Raw genomic sequence first — 20,016 nt, 5'->3', positions numbered from 1 at the left:
ATAATTCTTAGGGGATATACCACTGAGGAGCCAATCAAAACAAAATAACCCATTTAGGAAAAATTCCACCACAGGCCCTCAATAGGCAATTTGTCTTTCAGAGTTATTTCAGGAAGGATGGCCCCAATTAGCTATCATTAAAAATAGAGAGGGGTACAGTTCATAGGCCTATTATAACACGAATTCAGAGAAAATGTGCTAGTTATCTCTGGGTGAGGACAAAGAAGGAACTGTTTTCCCAGAAGAAAGTGTCATGTGCAATTAGCACAACTGACATCACTTACTTTTGATGCAAAATACAAGTGGCTCTCAAGCTCTGTGACAGCTCCAAACTGCAACATGTGAACCTCTGGTTCATCCTCAGCTCAACACACATTGAACACACACCTGGAGTACTTCTGGATAATACTTATGCCAAAAATTTCTTCAAGCCATCATAGTCAAAACCTGATTTGAAAATCCAGGCACATGGAGTTCAAAGCCTCTAAAACTACTGGCTCTTACAATCTAAATAATGTCCAAAGTCCCTTTTGGTTTCTCTGAATTTATAAAAAGAAAATAACTACTACAATATAGCACTTAGGCTCTCTTAAAAGTACTTAAACAAAACAGGCATACCTTCAAAATTCAAAAGGCATAAAAAGATACGCAGTGAAAAAAGAAGCCTTCCCACTCCTGTTCCAAGTCACCCAATTCACCTCTCTGTAAGGCCACTAGGTTACCTGTTTTTTCTGTGCATGAAATTATATACTTAATTAAATTAGGACTTCAACTATTTACTGTTTCAGAAGTTTATGTTATTGTCTCAGTTGGATTATGAACTCCCCAAAGGCAGGAATCAGGATCAAGTGTTCTCTGTCACTCACAAGACCTAGCCTAGAGGAGGTGGGGTGGAGAGAAAAAAACAAACAAACAAGACCCAGCCTAGGGTGAAATATGTGCCTAGTGCTTAATATTGGTTCAATCTGCCACCAGGTTAGAAGCCCAAGGCTAAAGTTTTACAGTTGAAGTACAGAATCTTTATATTGGCTGGCTATTAAGGAGCTACATGTGAAAATAAGCTAAGGTACTAAACTGCCACCAAAAAATAGTATTAACAGAGGTGAAAGCTTGGCTAAAATAAGCACCATGAGACACTGTCAATCTCAGTAAATAAATACACTTGGCTTTAGAATCTCTCACTAAGCAACTATACATTTTAAGTATTATGGAAGGTTTTGACTTCTACACGTTACATTGTGATTTGATGTTCCAAGGTGAAACAAACTATTTTAAATGATGTTAAGTAAGCAACTTACTCTCCGTATCTCCTTTACAACATGTCAAGGAAAACAGAAAGGAAAAAGTGATGAAACTTAAGCTAAAACTTAAGTTTAAGGCAAAGCTGAAATGCTTTTTAAAAAATTCTTTTAATGTTTACTTATTTTTGAGAGAGAGAGACACAGTGCGAGCGGGAAGGCAGCAGAGAGAGAGGGAGACACAGAATCTGAAGCAGGCTCCAGGCTCTGAGCTGTCAGCACAGAGCCCGATGCAGGGCTCAAACCCACAAACTGTGAGACCACGACCTGAGCCAAAGTCGGATGCTTAACCGACTGAGCCACTCAGGTGCCCCTGAAATGCTTTTAGGACAAATAACATCACAAGGAACAAGGGGAAGATTTTATTCAGTTCTTTAATGCTAATGCCATGAAAAGATTTTATCTGAGACTTTGAACCATGCTACTATTCAGGTGAGCCTGATTTATTTCAATTCTCCCAACATCAATTTAAGAAAAACCTTCATGTTTACATCTCAAGAATCTAGCAGAGAGCAAGAAGAAAAACCAGTTGTGCACATGTCATTTTTCTGAGCGCTTTTTAAAGCTCAATGAATAGGAGTTAGACCAAATCACAGCTCCTCACAGTTTCTCATTTCTGTTTCAGAATACTACAGGGGAACAAACAGAGCAAGAGTTGTCATGGTTAACAAGAATGAAAAATATGAATAAAACAGCAGGCCTTGGGGGTTCTTACCTCCACCATACATGACAGCCAACATGATTGAAGATATCCAGGACACTTCACTGGTGGTGGCATTGAAGATACCTTCAATTTCTTTGAAGAACACAGTAATGGATTTGGGAAACGCATAAGAGAAGCCGATGGAAATGAAGGCTCCAACTACTACCGCCCACCCCCAGCCTCCATCTGGGGGAGTATATCCAACTGGACCTCCAATTGCTGGTGGCATTTTATGTGTAGATGAATTCCAAAATGCAGTTCAAATCCAAATATCTGAAAAATATAAAATTAAAATACCATGTCAACAATAAAGCACTCCCACCAGCAAGGCACTTGCACACTTTATGGCCAGCTCTCAAGTAACTGAATTGTTTTTCAATATTACTTTTCCAATAGAGATTATCTTCTAAGGGCATTATCAGAAAAAGAGTCTTAGAGCCATGGTATTGCCCATAGTTTTTAGTAGGAAAACAGCTCCTTACCATTTAAGGAACCATAACGGAAATAAACCCTGTTCAATAAATATAGCCTTTGTATTTCAAGTAAGCCTACTTGTTTTAGAAGTTAATATAATTCCTCAAATTATTGTGAATAACTAAATGCCTCATTTGATTTATCTGCATGCAAAATCCACGTAACACATGCCACACACAAGTTTCAAGTTTTAAAACAGACTTTTATAAGTTTTCCCCTTTCCCAAAATGTATTCTTCAATACTACTTTCTTTTTACTTTCTCTTATATGCTGACAGAATATTAGGAAGTGGGTACCCAAGTCACCAGATACATAGCAATTTGCAAAATAGATCATTCTGAACACACAAGAATTTCATTTAATGGGCTGGAAAATTATCTCAGAAAAGTTTCTTTTTATTTATCTAATTGCTTTGACTCAAGATATTTTTTTCCATTATATGACAAGAAAAGCCCCTAAACAATAGCTCAGTCAAGTATCGTTAAATCCACAAATTGAACTATGATGTCAAAAGATGATACTTCAAATTAAAAATTGTCCCCTTTTCTTGAAATGACCTAGTACTAATGAATAGTATGGTTAGAAAATGCAACTTTCGGGGTGCCTGGGTGGCTCAGTTAGTTGGTTAAGCGTCTGACTTTTGGTTTCAGTTTAGATCATGATCTCATGGTTTGTGGGATCAAGCCCTGCACTAGGCTCCGTGCTGACAGCGTGGAGCCTGCTTGGGATTTCTCTCTCTCTCTCTCTCTCTCTCTCTCTCTCTCTCTCTCCTCCCTCTCTCCCCCCCCCACCTCCATCTGCCCCTCCCTTGCCCACATGCTCTCTCTCAAAATAAATAAATAAACTTAAAAAAAAAAAAAAAAAGAAAATGCAACTTCCTGTTAAATTATGAATAAGAAGATACGAGTGAAAGGAAACAATCAACAAAACTAAAAGGCAGCCTACGGAATGGGAGAAGACATTTGCAAATGACTTATCTGACTAAGGGTTAGTATCCAAAATCTATAAATAACTTATCAAATTCAACACTCCCTCCAAAAAAACTCAGTTAAGAAATGAAAAGACATGAATAAACACTTTTCCAAAGAAGTCATCCAGATGGCTAACAGACACATGAAAAGATGCTCAATATCACTCATCATCAGGGAGATACAAATCAAAACCATGATGAGATATCACCTCACACCAGTCAGAATGGCTAAAATTAACAACACAAGAAACAACAGGTGTTGGCGAGGATGTAGAGGAAAGGGAACCCTCTTGCACTGTAGGTGGGAATGCAAACTGGTGCAGCCACTGTAGAAAACAGTATGGACATTCCTCAAAAAACTGTTTCTTCCAATCCATCTGAACACTTCAAATAGGATTTAAGAAATGAATGTTGCAGGATAGGAAAAAAGTAGCTCATAGTGGAAGCTTCCCTAAAAGCAAGGACATAGGTTGTCTTTATTCACAAAGGACATAATTGTCCATATAGGCAATGCTAAAGAATATTAAGAAAAAGGTACTAGAACTAAAAATAAATTTAGGTTTCAGGATACAAGATTAATAAACAGAAATCATCTTTTTATAAACCAGCAATCAGAATTTTCAAGTAAAAAAAATAACATTTACAACAGCATCAGAAAACTACTGAATAGGAATACATCTAATAATGTACAAGATGTATACACCGAAAACTATGAGATATTATTAAGAAATTAAAAAACAAAAAAAAAAATACAAAAGATAACCCATCCTCATGGTTTGAAAGACTCAATATTTAAATTAGGCAAATATTTCTAAAAGCATGTAACACATTTATTAAAAAGTATCTAAATTGGATTTCAAGCTACAGGTTGGGAGAAAATATATATAAAATATATCCAACAAAAGACATGTCCAAATCTTTTATAAAAAGATCTTGTATGGCTCCGTAGTAAAAGACAAGAAACTCAAATAAAAATGGACAAAAGATTTGGGTAATTTATCAATATACATGAATAACCAAGAAGTACATGAAAAAATGATCAAAATTATTAGTCACTTGTGAAATGCGAATTATAATAAAGAGATACTAATATAGGGGCACCTGGGTGGCTCAGTCGGTTAAGCATCCGACTTTGGCTCAGGTCATGATCTTGCAGTTAGTTCACAGGTTCAAGCCCCACATTGGGCTCTGTGCTGACAGCTAAGAGCCTGGAGCCTGCTTCAGATTCTGTCTCCCTCTCTCTGCCCCTCCCCTGCTCGTGCTCTATCTCCGTCTCTCTCTCTCTCAAAAATAAACATTAAAAAAAAAGAGAGAGATATTAATATATATCTACTAGAATGACTAAAATTAAGACTGATAATACCAAGAGTTGGTGAGGATATGAAGCAAATGGAACCCTCTGTTGCGGGTGGTAAAGCAAAATGGTACAGCCAGGTTGGAAAACATTTTGGCAATTTCTTAAAAAGTTACACAAACATATGATCCAGCCATTACATCCCTAGGCATTATCCAAGAAATGAAAACATATATCTTCATAAAGACTTTTATGAGAATTCTCTAATAGCTTTATTCATAATAGCTCAAAACTGAAAACAATCCAAATATCCATCAACAAGTGAATGGAAAAACAAATCATGAGATAGCCATAAAATGGAATACTACTCTGCAATAAACAGAACTACTGATGCAAACAAGAACATGGGTGAATTGTAAAAATGTTCTGCTAAGTGAAAAAGGACTAGACCTAAAACTATATTCTATATGGTCACATTTATATCAAGTTCTAGAAAGGCCAAATTCTAATAATAGAAAACTTATCAGGGAGTGAAGAGAAGAGACTGACTGCAAAGGGGCATGAAAGAACTTTTCAGGGATATGTAAATACTCTTATGATTTGGCAGTAGTTACTCATCAAATTGTATATTTAAAACTGGCTAATTTTATTGTATGTACATAAAATTGATTTAAAAAAATAGTTCAAAGGCAGTGTCAAGGCAGATAAAATCTGTTTAGTGGCACATGGAGACAATACAAGAGCAAAAGATGATGGCAAGCAAATTTTCTCTCTTGGCCATCTGGTGGTTAAAAATAAGAGGAGGGGCGCCTGAGTGGCTCAGTCAGTTAAGTGTCCGACTTCAGCTCAGGTCATGATCTCATGGTTCATGGGTTTGAGCCCCGCATCCAGCTTTGTGCTGACAGCTCAGAGCCTGGAGCCTGTTTCAGATTCTGTGTCTCCCTCTCCCTCTGCCCCTCCCCTGCTCATGCTCTGTCTCTGAAAAATGAATAAACCTTAAAAAAAAATTTTTTTTTAACAAGTAAGAAGAGGAAAAGGAAGAAGACAAGGAAGAGGAGATAGTGCTCTCTTCTGAGAATTCACAACTACAGGCCTGGGTGAGCTTATGGTTGGCAGGGCAATGTCTGTGGGAAATTTCTGTTGTTCTTCCAGAGATATGTTTGACTTTGCCAGTAAGATTTCCCACAGACAAAGCCCTGCCAAACATAAGCTGATGATCTAAAATTTCAAAACACTCAAGAACCAATTAACCATGAGTGAAGTAAAGCCAACTCAATATAGCTGGATTAGACACAAGAACTAAAGACAATGGTATATTTGAAATGATTAAAAGCATGAAATAAGAAATTAAGAACACTAAATAAAAGCAACACATTAAAGACTATTAAAAGAGTAGTTGACTTGAAACAGAACTTCTAGAAATAAAAAGTATACACAATGAAATTCATAATAGGTTAACCAGCAGACTGAACATAGCTAGAGAGACCATGAACCTGACGACAGGTTTGAAGAAAAGTCAATTAAGGGAGAGCTTTCTTCTCGATCTGTGAAAAATTTAGAAAAATAGACTTTAGAATGGGAGGATGTGCATACATCTAATGGAGATATGGAAGAAGACAATGGAAAGAATGGGGAAGAAGCAATTTTCAAGAGTTAATGCCTATACCTATTCCAGCTTTGATGAATATGAACCTACAGTTTGAGGAAACTCAACCAGATAAAGAAAAACAAAACAAAAAACCACCAAGAAAATATAGATTACATAATCTGGAGATAATCACACTGACAAAACAGAATTCTCACTGATTTTGAAAAACTCTCAGCCACCATGTCTTCAAATATTTGTTCTTCCCTTTTCCCCTCCTTCCACTCCCTGAGACTCCAATTGGATGTGGACTGAACCTTCTCAAGGTATCTACTCTCTTTTTCTTCTGTGTTTTCCACCCTTAGTACACTTCCATCCGTACTGAGAATTTGAGGCTTGGATATTATCTTCCTCCAGAGATGATTTTCATTTACCTAAGGCTATATAAACCCAGAATCTCTTTAAGAATGTTTCAAGGGCCAAGATGTTTTGTTCATCCAGATGACCTGAAATCACGTTGCAGTTCCTTTGAGGACTGGTTTATCTCAAATACACCCTTACTCCTATGGCACAGCCCTTTAGGATCCCAACCAAAAAGAACAGGATTTACCAGAGCTCTTACTCTTGGTGAGCCCTAGACTCCAAAATTTGTTCCTTTGGATCTCTGAAGCTTTCCAAAGCACTACTCAGGCTCCCAAGAGAGTTGCTCCTCCTTCTATAACCAGAAAGCTGCTGACCCCATAATCATATCACTATTGCCATAATTAGGAAGCCAGCAAAATAAGAAGCTGCCAAAAATCACGTTATCATCAAAATCAGGAAGTCGGCACAAAGGCTGTTAATATCTGCAGTTAGCTCAAGAACAATATGTACCTCCTATGACATCATCAAGATAGATCTCATGTGCTCTGCTTCTCAAAATCTCAAAGCCAATGAGTAGACATAGAGACCTCTGTTCTAATTTTGCCTTACAAATGTCAGATGATCTATATGACTGGCAGAATTTAAATCAAATTCAGAAATATAGTTGCAAGGGAACCTGAGAAATGTAGTTTAGCTTTAAAGCCTATGCAATATATTAATGTACACTAGAAAAGAGGATGTAATGGATGCTAAACACCATTTCCAAAATATACCTTAGACATATGCAGTATGATTTATGTAAAATCTAAATTATGTAAAACTATATATGTATACACACACATATCTCCATACCAGTGTCTTTATAAAAAGTGTACATTGATACTATTATATACAGACATACACGAAATGGGTATATAAAAAAATGAAAAACTGTTATAAAAATTTCTAAATGCTTACTTACTGTCAGTATTTGTATTTATCTCATCATGGACTAGCAATATACAACAGACCAGCACTGATCTGTGGGCCATACTCAGTAGTGCTCCTTCAAAATTATCTGGGAGAAGTGATTCAAGAATGCTAGGCAAGGGCATCTCCTCCATATCCTCCTGGCATTGGAACTAGCCAAGATTGAGAGGATCAGATATAGACGGGAGGCCACCACAATTGTAAATTTGTTCTTATCAGGAGTTTCCCTTGGTTAATTCATCAGGATGGGTGAAATTATGCCACAATATAATTCCCAACCTATTCTTGTTCACTGGTGAAACAAACAGGGCTAATGAAAAGGTGAAGTGCCCAGGGAAATGAAGAACATACTGTCCCATTTCCCTTATAGAAGAGGTTTAGACGGTATGAGAGGACATCTCCAAGAGTTATTCACAACCTCACTAGAGTTGCAGATAGGTCCTAATCTGATGCATAATTCTCCCTTCTCTAAGAATATTGTTTGCACAGCAAGAATTGCTGGCTTCTCTGGATTTCAGGTACTTCGCCTATCTGAGGATCCATAGCTTGTTCTCTATGTGAGAACAGTGTCAACATTCTAAAGTAATATTCTTTTCCTTGGAACTGTAGTCTTCAGTTTTACTCAGTGTGCACATCATTATATGACACATCATTACTTGACTCTATAGTTTGCCTTAAGGTTCACTCTTGGTGTTGTACATTCTATGTCTGGACAAATTTATAATGATATGTATCCATCATTATAGTACATAATAAGTACTTTCATGGCTCTAAAAATCTTTTGTGCTCCCTCTATTCATCCCTCTCTCCTCTTTAACCCCTGGCAACCACTGATCTTTTTATTGTCTCCATAGTTCTGTCTTTTCCAGAATTCCATATAGTTGGAATCATACAGTATGCAGACTTTTCAGACTGGCTTCTTTCACTTAGTAATAAACATTTAAGTTTCCTCTAGGTCTTTTCATAGCACATTTCTTTTTAGTGCTAGCTATATAATAATATTCCATTATCGGGAGGTACCAGTTTGTTCACTTACTGACAGAATCTTGGTTCCAAGTTTTGGCAGTTGTGAATAAAGCTGTGTAACCTCTATATGCAGGGTTTTGTGCATATAGAAAATAACCTACTGCCTTGTATATTAATTTTACATCTAAAGTTTATTATTAAGCTTAGGTTACATAGAATATAATTTCTGGCATATTATATGTTGTATTCTATGCACTTCAAATAGATTTCAAAATTTTGGCACTAATATTTAGCCCAATTTATAGAAAATACCATATAATCTAACTGGCCAGTCCATTTTTAAACCAGTCAAGCAAAACAGATTTCTGTCAAAGTCATACCTCATTTTAATTGAAATAAATGTATTGACCCACATCCTGTGGTAACTATTTCATTTTTAAAATCTAACTTAAAAAACAGAGAGGAAAGGAGTTTGTCGTCCAGAAGGAATAAAAGTCCTGCCTCCTCCAATATTTCTCACCTAACCCCTCTTTGGATTTCTGTCATAAGACTCTCTCTGGGACAATGCATTCTGCAATTTTCTTTTGTTTGGGGATTCCAGAGACTTTGATAGTCTGGGCCAATGAGCCACAGTAAGAATTAGGATAAGTCAAAGATATACTTTTCTTTCATAGTGGGGTTAAGGGCTTTTAGATAAAACAAACTGAAAAAGGAAAGGAGAAAACTTCAGGCATCCATTTTCAGGAGACATGATTTTTAGTTTAGAGTACATCTGAATCTGAAAATCTGAAGAATAACTCCCTTAAAAATATAACCCAGTTTAAAGATTAAAGATCTTTGTCCTAGGGCATTTACCTATGATTCAGGTGGGATAAAAATATTTACAAATTGAAGCTTCCTAAAATTTCTATTGGAATAAATATAATAAAAAGTTATTTAACAGCTCAGTTCTGCTAAAGGAAACAGTCTTGATTCTAAAATTATATTAAACAGAACTGCTCCAAACATTAGTTTCATGAGTTTTTCCCTCACTTAAGTATGAAAAAAGAGAAAAGCACATGAAATTTTTCAAAGAACCACTAAAAAGATTAGTTCACCCCAGATTGTTTACACACATAGACATCCATGCAGATGGCAAAGCTATTTAATGCATCAAGCTCTGACTCGAAAAGCTAATACGTGCTGGACGTGATTAAACTTTTAGCTTAGCTGCCAGCTATGATTTGTCCCGGTTAGTTAAAGCAGTTACAATTTTTAGTCACTAAGACTTGCCTCATCAAGTTAAAAATACCTTATTCCACAGTGTCAAAAATTTAAAACTTCAAGTTACTTTAAAAAAAAAAAAGATTCAGAAGTTAACAAGAAGTCTAAAAAATTAGAGTATACAAACTGTGAAAACACTTCAAAAAACCAGATATAGATTCAACATAATTCTGCTACTATCTAACAAATGGCTCTCCTTATTAACTTAAAAATTCTGATGGCACCTAGTAAAAAATTGTGTAATGTCATTATTTAAATATAGTACTTCCTTTAAAAATAAAAAAATTAAATATATTAGTTCCTTTTAAACTGACCATATCTCAGCTATAAGCATAAGGGTTCATACAAAAAGTAAATTATGAGAACAGGGTCCCTTGCACAGTATTCAGAGCCCTGCTGAGAAAGAGTGCCCAAGTCTAGAGGCTAAAAGGGATTAAAGTTTAAGATTTTAATCCTTACAGTGTGCACAGTAGCCTTCCTATCAGCTAGCTATTATTTTATGACTCTCTAGCAGTTCCCTGAAAATGATGGAGAGATTTAAAAAAAGTGATATGGTGACGAGAAAGTTCTTCATCCCTTTGCCTTGTAAAGGACAACGAGAAACAACCTTAACTTCCTGGCAATGACTGTAGTGCAACAATCGCCTAATTTCTCTTCTAATTGTCTTCTGATTTATTTCCTTTTTTCATGACTCTCAGGAATTGTGCAAGTAAACTCATCTGGAAAGCTGAAAATTTTCTCCATACCCCCTGTGCTCTGCCCGCACTCCACAAGAGTTACAAAAGCCCTTGCAAATAGTACTACTCATTATGTTTCCTACACTTTTGAGATCAACGTTGAAAACAAAGCCATTTTTTTAAAATGACAATGGCCAGTTTGTGAACTTAAAAGAGGCAGAAAGTATCTAAAATCAATAATTTTAAAATAAATTGTTACTAAGTGTAGACTAGTTTAAGGTTTCGAATTTACATAGAAACATTCACATGGAAAATCCAGAAGGCTGATTTACTAAAGCTATTACCGCTAAAGTAGCTGAATTACTACTCATTACTACTGGCACTAGTCCAGTTTCATAGCTTACAGAACCACCCACCCCAAGGTAAATCCCAAGATTCAAGGTCTAGGAAGCCTCATCTTTTCCACTTGAAACTGAACAGAAAGAAACAAATGATTGTGAAGAAAGCAAAAACAGTAAAAAAACAAACATAAAGCACCAGTGAAAGCAGAACCATAACTATACTATTGTTGGCTAGCCAAATACTCAATAGTTATGAAATGCATGATTTTGATCAAACGGAATATAAAGAACCTAGAAAAATATAAACCTGGCTCTGCAAACTTCCAACTTATCACTTGAGGGTAAATCCAACTCGCATTGTAAGAAGTTAAATACACCACCTTTTTTTCCCCCTTAAGTTTATTTATTTATTTTGAGAGAGGGATAGAAAGAACCCCGAGGAGGTTCAACAGTGTCCACACAGAGCCTGACGCAGCTCAGGATTTCACCAGTGTAAGATCATGACCTGAGCCAAGACAAGAGTCAAGACACTCAACCAACTGAGCCACTCAGGCACCGCTAAATACACTATTCTTGAAGAGAAATGAAGAGTTGCTTAAAGATTTTGGGTCTGTCCTTCTTAATATATGAAAATTAACTCTAGATTATGCTTTTATTTAGCTCATATTAATAATCTCTAAAAATATCAATATTTTAATTACTAATAACTTCCAGATTTTTTATTATTTACATGCTCAGACTATCCTACCAATAAATATAAGATATATTTCTTTTTTAATACAACAGATCTCATAAGTTTTTGGTCTAAAGCCACCTTAAGCAGATACGTAATTGGACAAGGGAGTATTTTAGCAGCCTATTCAGATAATTGTGGATATTCTACATTGATCCTACACCAAAACTTGATAAATTATCATTTATCATTTCTTAGTGATTAGTTACAATGTGCAAACTCCAACCCTGAGTCTTGAGGGGGCCCTTGGGGGGGCCCATAAACCACACTTTGAGAGAATGGTAGGGAGATGGTACAGAATGTACTATTTTTCTATTTTTCATTGTAAGTTGTAAATCTATTTAAACTATACACATGTATTTTATAATTTGATACAATTATAAGTATGTATATAACCTCTCGCTTAATAAGTAACTGGGAGCATGCCTGGGTGGCTCAGTCGGTTAAGCATCCAACTCCTGATTTTGGCTCAGGTCATGATCTTGAGGTTCATGAGATCAAGCCCCACGCTGGGCTCTGCACTGACAGCTCAGAGCCTGCCTGGGATTCTCTCTCTGCCCCTGCCTTTAGAGCACTCTCACTCCCTCTCTCACTAAACAAACAAACAAATAATTTTAAAATAACTTTGAGTAAGTATGTCAAATCTTTGCTATTTTTTAGTCAGTCAAAAGAAAAAAATGTAATGCTTCCTTTAAGAGTTCTTTGTCTTACTAGGTATTCCCTGTCAATCCCTTCAAATATTTAGTCTCAAATACCATATGTAGTCTTGGAGAGTATTTTCTACCCAAACTGGGGAATTTTTTCTAAGTTTTTCCCAACAGAAAGCTCACACAATATATACTTGTCAGGAGGCTGAGCACCATGAAACAGATGAAACCTAACATTTGTAACTGTCCTCATTTCTACTGTGATCTAGAAAAGGGCTGCTGTTTTAAGTAAATGTATCATGTGCCAAAGGACATGTGATGAAATGGAGAGTGTATGTAGGATCTAAGGGCCCTTTTACCACCTAAATAAGACTGAAGGGGGGGGGGGTCAGAAGTCAAGGGGCAAGAGTTTCTCCAACATAAACAACCAATACCCTTAATTTCCAGCTTTTCTGCCACCTCTTTGTCCACTGTGGTCTTATGTACAGATTGTTCAAGCATAACACTTTTCTATCTTTCCATGAAGGATCTTCTTTAAATACTAGTCAGCTACCATATGCTCAGCTGAGCAAAGCCACAAGGCTAAAATTTTTTGAAAAGGCAGAAATAAATATTTGTCAATAACATAGAGACATGGGGACATAAAGACTCACCACTGAGAAAGGTTTCCAGAGAATGGAATTTAGTGCCACCACTGAATGACAGGCATCGTAAATATTCCTGGCTTGTTTTGTGAAATGGGTTTAAGTTTTCCTACAGGGCTTCCTGGCACTCAATATATCACCTTTTATATCAATATATCTATATAGCAACAGTTAGAACTACTTTTGCTGTACCATGAACAAAGCCAGGTAAGCAACTCAATGAATGACAAACATGGTATATTTTGGCTATTTCCAACTTCAACTAAATTCCATAAGAAACTACAAAATGCCCAAGACTTTAATATTAATAGTGAGTGAAAATCAATTTTTGCTTATATCTGCTTGAATGGGCCTACACTGATGCACTTCAAATTAATTTATCTTGACTTTGTTTAATGCTCTACAATAGCCCTATGAAGTTGCTATAGCAACCCAGATTTTTAAATGTCAATCCTAATTTCTTGTAGCTGTTTTAAAAGAGAGGATTAAAGTTTTCTAAGTACCACAGAGAACGGGTGAAACTGATCATATCTGCAAATGAACAAATATGCAAACTTAAAGGTAGTGAATATACATATATGAACATCTGTGTGTGTACGTGTGTATGTATACATATTTACTTATTTAATCTGCTTTTGTTAATCTCAGTTAATGTCATACGCAATCTGAATTATACCACTCTCAATTCTCCTTGTAAGAAAATGATTTCTGGCATCTATTCACCCAAATAAGCATAATTTTATGCAAGTGGATGGGGGAGGAAGTATGGTCCCTGTAATGTGCAGAAACTCTGAATCTGGGTTCTGGTTTCCCTGTTGAGGGTTAATTTTAGTATTTTATTTCTCTCTTCTCTCCATACCAGTGCAATTTCTTTCAAAAGTAATCTACTTGTAGACCCACAGAATAGATGGGTTTATTTATTTTGAGAGAGACTAAGAGACTGTGAGACAGGGAAGGGCAGAAAGAAAGGAAGAATCTCAAGCAGGTTCCTTACTGTCAGAACAGAGCCTAACAGTGGGCTCAGACTCACAAAACTGTGAGATCATGACCTGAGCTGAAATCAAGAGTCAGACACTCAACTGACTGAGCCACCCAGATGCCCCAATTAATATGCAGTTTATACTGAGAACAAGAGTTTTCAAAATAAAAAAGAGAAACCTCCACTTACTTTTAAAGTCTCATTTGCCAACTATTAGCATAATCAAACTAATGCCAATAAAAATACTTCTCCCTTTAATAATTAAAAAAAATTATTTTGTGAGAGACAGAGAGAGAGAGTGTGCACACGCACAAGTGGGGGAGGGGCAGAGAGCAGGAGAGACAGAATCCCATGCAAGCTCCATGCCATCAGCGAGAGCCTGATGTGGGGCTCGAACTCACCAACTGTGAGGTAATGACTTGAACCAAGATCAAGAGTCGATGCTTCACTGACAAGCGCCACCCAGGTGCCTTTCTCCCTTTAATAATTTAATGTGAAACTCAAAACTTCCATGAAAAATTGTGAAATTTTTTAAATGTTTATTATAAAAAGGTATCAAGAAACTAGCAACTATTTCTACTCCAGCTGACAAATAGCAAAACATGAAAACAGAATAAAACAGTAAGACCCAACTTAGCATCTTGTACTACTAGGGTTATGGCTCCCAATTCTAAAACTAAGATGACTTCATCTAAGGGGACACAGCATGAAAAACATAAATCTCCAGTTTAACATTGCTCCTAGTGAATTAGTATTTCAAAAAGAAAAAAAAAGTGAAGCCCATTAGCTATTGAATACTATCCGGGATGAAAAGTAATAGTCTTACAACACAAAGAAATGGAAAGATGGGTGCTGTCAGTGAGCAGCCTGCTTGGGATTCTCTCTCTCCCCCTCTTTCTCTGCTCCTCCTCCTACACGCATACGTGTGCGCTCTCGCTCTCTCTCTCTCTCAAACTAAACTTAAAAAAAAAAAAGAAATGGAAAGATATTCATGGATTGAAAGAATATTGTTAAAAAGTCTATACTACCTAAAGCAATCTATACATTTAATGCAATCCCTATCAAAATACCAATAGCATTTTTCACAGAAGTAGAACAATCTGAAAATTTGTATGAAACCACAAACAGCCAAAGCAATTTTGAAAAAGAAAAGCAAAGCTGAAGGCATCAGAATTCCAGATTTCAAGTTATATCACAAAGCTGCAGTAATCAAAACAGTATGGTATTGGCACAAATATAGACATGTAAGATCAATGAAAGAGAATGAAAACCCAGAAACAAACCCATAATTACATGGTCAAATAATCTTCAACAAAGCAGGAAAGAATATCCAATGGCAAAAACATAGTCTCTCCAACAAATGGTGTTGGGAAAACTGGACAGCTACATGCAGAAGAATGAAACTGGACCACTTTCTTACATTATACACAAAAATAAATTCAAAATGGATTAAAGACCTAAATGTGAGACCTGAAACCATAAAACCTAGAAAATAGGCAATAACTTCTTTGACATTAGCCATAACAACTTCTTTCTAGATAGGTCTCTGATGTAAGGGAAACAAAGCCAAAATAAATTACTGCTACTATCAAAAAAAAGTTTCTGCATAATGAAAGAAACCATCAACAAAACTAAAAGGCAATCTACAGAATGGGAGAAGACATTAAAAAATGATATAACCAATAAAGGGTTAGTATCCAAAATATACAAAAAACTTATAAACTTATGAACTCAAAAACTTATAAAACTCAAAACACCCAAAAAACAATCCAATTAAAAATGGGCAGAAGACATGAACAGACATTTCTCCAAAGAAGATATCCAGACACATGCAAAGATGTTCAACATCACTCATCATCAGGAAAATGCTCATACCTGTCAGAATGGCTAAAATCAGCAACACTAGAAACAACAGGTGTTGGTGAGAATGTGGAGAAAAAAGAACCCTCTGGCACTGTTGGTAGGAATGGAAACTGGTGCAGCCACTGTGGAAAACAGTATGGAGGTCCCTTAAAAAGTTAAAAATAGGACTGTCTTTTGATCCAGCAATTACACTACTGGGTATTTACCTAAAAAATATAAGAACACTAATTCAAAGTGATACATACACCCCCTTCGTTCACTATGGCATTACTTACAACAGCTAAGACACGGAACCAAGTGTCCCATCAGTCAATGAACGGATTAAGAAGAGGTGGCATATATATACAATGGAATATTATTCAGCCATAAAAAAGAATGAAAATTTCCCATTTGCAATGGAGCTAGAGAGTATAATGCTTAGTGAAAGAAGTCAGAGAAAAACAAATAGCATATGATTTCACTCATAGGTTTAACAAACAAAACAAACAAGGGTTAAAAAGTAAGAGAGAGAGACAAAGAAACAGAGAACAAACTGATGGTTACCAGAGGGGAGATGGGTGGGAGAATGGGTTAAATAGGTGATGGGGACCGAGGAATGCACTTGTGGTGATGAGCACAGGGTGATGTATGAAAGTGTTGGAATTTCTATACTGCACACTTAAAACTAATATAACACTGTATGTTAACGACTAGAATTAAAATAGGGGCTCCTGGGTGGCTCAGCTGGTTAAGCATCCAACTGTTTATTTCAGCTCTAGTCATGATCTCACAGTTTGAGTTCAAGCCCTACTTCCAGCTCTGCGCTGACAGTGAGGAGCTTGTCTGGGATTCTCTCTCTCTCCCTCTCTGTCTCCCTCTCTCTCTCTCGCTCACCCCTACTCACACACTCTCTCTCTCAAAAATAAATAAACTTAAAAAAAAAAAAACTTAAAAAAATTAAGTCTTATAGTAGCAGATTCTTTTATTCTTCTATATAACAACTTCCTAAGTGACACACTGCATTTCTTGGCCATTTCACCTTTCCTTTCTACTACCCAAACACAAACTGTGGTGTAACTTTCTTTATGAACACTATGATCCCAAAAACAAGTGTTAGTTTTCATTAGTGCAATAAAGAAAGGGGCATACCTTGTTAACAATAAAGGCAGGATGTTCATACAAAGGCAGGATTTTACAGTCATGAGACCCAAAGACGATCAGCTATCAATGTCCTAAATTTCATGAATGTTTTTGTAACTCAGATTTTTAAAAAAATTTTTAAGTTTACTTATTTTGAAAGAGGGGGAGAGAGAGAAAGAGTGCGTAGGCGAGGAACAGAGAGAGAGGGAGAGAGAGAGAATCCCAAGCAGGCTCCACACTGTCAGCGCAAAGCCTGAAGCCAGGCTCAATTCCATCAACTGTGAGATCATGACCTGAGCCAAAATCAAGAGTCATATGCTCAACCAACTGAGCCACGCAGGTGCCCCTGCAATTCAGATTTTTAAAGCTACACATAATAGAACTGTATAATCATTTTAAAATTGTATCAGGATATACATCAAACTTTTTTGCCATTCATTTAATAAAATTTGAGTGCTTGCAGCAAAAGCTGTAAACTAAACAGACATGGTCCCTGCCTCATGGAGTTTAGATTACAGGGAAGAAAGGGGGAAAAAAGGTAAATTAAGGGAATTCAATAAATATGTTCAAATAAATGCATCTGAAACTTTATATTGGTTGGAGGTTGTGAGGAGTAGATAATAATCCTCCTACGATAACTGTGTTGTTTGACTTGTTCCAATGAACATATATTACTTTATAATAAAAAACACAAAGTAGCAAAGTTTTAAAAGATGACAAGTTATACATACTCATTATAGAAAAATTAGAGAATATACACACGTACAGTTTTTAATGTTTATTTTTCAGAGACAGAGCATGAGTGGGGGAGGGGCAGAGAGAGAGGAAGACACAGAACCCGAAGCAGGCTCCAGGCTCTGGGTTGTTAGCACAGAGCCTGATGTGGGGCTTGAACTCAAGAGCCGTGAGATCATGACCTGAGCTGAAGTCGGACGCTTAACCAAATGAGCCACCCTGGTGCCCCTAGGATATACATATATTAATTGAAAATAAAATATCTCTGCCATTCTATCATCCTTGTATCAGTTATTCTACATTTTGATGAGAATTTTCTTAAATTTCTTTCTAGGATAGCATGCATAACCATATATGTGATATAAACATGGGATTGTGTTTTATGCTGCTTTATACGCTTTTTCCATTCAATACCAGAAACATCTCTGAATATGTATCCAGATCAATGGTATTATTTCTTCTACTTTATGGTAAGGTTTATTTTAAGACAATAACCAACATCTTCATTTTTTTCTGTATTTAAAGTTCATGGATTGTTTAACATCAGATGAATTAAAAAATAGGTAACTCTTCAATATAACAGGCCTGGGGTGGTTACTTAGGGCTCAGCATTAAGGTTCCTGAACGAAAGTTGGGGACACCTAGTCATACAAAGTGGCAAACTCATTTTTACTTTTCACTGCAAATCCCTAACTTTAGAGAACTTTCCCACTTCGCTGTGGTTAGCCACCTAGGCTACCCCTCAAAGTCATACCATAGAGAAAGTCACATTCAGAGAAGCTGAAGTTATGTAGGTCTGTAATACAGATTAGAAAACAACAGTATAATTAACTAAGACAAAACCCATGAGATCAAGTTAGTTTAGTTCTCTTTAATACTGAGACTCACTTGTGGGGATAAGGAAGCAGATAAGGGTGTCCAGAAATTAGTAATAACTTCTATGGATATTTCAAAGCTTTAAGAGAAGTTAGTAGAACCAATTCTTTATTACATCAGTCATGATTAAAATGTATACTTACAAGTTTCCCTTTTCCTTGACACTGTTATATCATTAGCACTTCTCACACTTATTAACAAAGATTGAGGCTTTTTTGTCTCATAAACCAGAGAGGAAAGAAGGAAAGGGAAAAGGAAGAGATATTCTGGTAATGCTACTGTGTAAGAGTTGGAAGTAGAGGAAGGAAAAGTGAGGGACTCTGAAAGTATGTATTTATAATTCATGATGAAATCATGCTTCAGGCAATCTCAGTTGTGGAAGAGCAAAGAAGGAAAGAGAATGTGAGCTGGGGGCACCTGGGTGGCTCTGTTGGATGAGCGTCCAACTTGAGCTCAGGTCATGATCTCACGGTTCGGTTCATGAGTTCAAGCCTCACATCAGGCTTGCTGCTGTCAGCCTGTCAGTGCAGAGCCTGTTTCAGATCCTCTGTCCTTCTCTCTCTCTGCCCCTCCCCCATTTGCGCTCTCTCAAAAATAAACAAACATTAAAAAAAAGAAAGAAAATCAACCGTATGACTCCCCAGGGAGAAAAGGACAACAGGCCATCAAGAGGCACCATGGTTTTAGGACACCTTAGTCTTAAAGGCCAAATCAGAAACAAAGGCAAAAAGATAGTATCATTTTGTTCCATATTCACATATTGAGGTGATAAAAGCATTTAGTAACTTGTAAAAATGAAATTAATTTTCACTGACGATTTCTATAATTCTAATTTCATCTAATACTAAAAATCTACTCTAGCCCACCAATATCCTTACTGCTTTTCTGAATACACCATGTCACATAAGTGAATTTCCTCCATGATATCTTAGTGCTTCTTGGGTAGCATTCTGAAAACTCTAAGATACTAAACTATATGTCTCTTTCTTTCTTTGTAAGTAATTATTTCCCTAATTAGTTTAGGTGTGTGCTTTTAGATCATGAATTAAGGACAGAGGCTATTCTTCCCACTTTTAAAAATTTAACCTCCTCCTGCCCCCAAAAGTTAGCATTAGGTGAACTTCAAAGACTCTGATTTCCCCAGTTTTTGAGAAGCAGAGAAAAATATGAAACAAGGAAAAACTCCCCAGTGATGTCATGTTATGCTTTCTGGACCTAGTGTCCTCTACAAAGAGGCAGAAAAGGTTTTTTGTTTGTTTTTACATAAAGAAAAAAAATTACTGAATACAACTTTTGGCACATAGAACTTAGCTGATCAGGGGTGCTAAGGGGCTCAGTTGGTTAAGCGTCTGACTCTTGATTTCAGCCCTGGTCATGATCTCACAGTTTGTGGGTTCAAGCCCCATGTCGGGCTCCACACTGACCAGTGCACGGCCTGCTTGGGATTCTCTTTCCCTCTCTCTAACCCTCCCCTATCCATGCTCTCTCTTTCAAAATAAATAAATAAACTTAATAAC

At 36.5% G+C, this 20,016-nt stretch overlaps 1 protein-coding gene across 2 annotated transcripts in view; it reads right to left on the bottom strand.

The window, feature by feature from the left end:
- The window catches only part of SLC16A1 (solute carrier family 16 member 1), a 61,152-nt gene that overhangs the window by 14,889 nt on the left and 26,247 nt on the right, over window positions 1–20,016 (bottom strand). For both annotated transcript variants that reach the window (XM_019457876.2, XM_019457875.2), the window contains exon 2: window positions 2,014–2,274. In XM_019457876.2, the coding sequence (XP_019313421.1) occupies window positions 2,014–2,230 (217 nt within the window). In that variant the 5' untranslated portion in view covers window positions 2,231–2,274. The remainder of the gene's footprint in view (window positions 1–2,013; window positions 2,275–20,016) is intronic.

The sequence above is a fragment of the Panthera pardus genome, unplaced genomic scaffold (genome assembly GCF_024362965.1).
Source record: "Panthera pardus isolate Hobbes unplaced genomic scaffold, ASM2436296v1 HiC_scaffold_11, whole genome shotgun sequence".
Classification (NCBI taxonomy): domain Eukaryota; kingdom Metazoa; phylum Chordata; class Mammalia; order Carnivora; family Felidae; genus Panthera; species Panthera pardus.
This window is presented reverse-complemented; position numbering and strand designations above follow the sequence as displayed.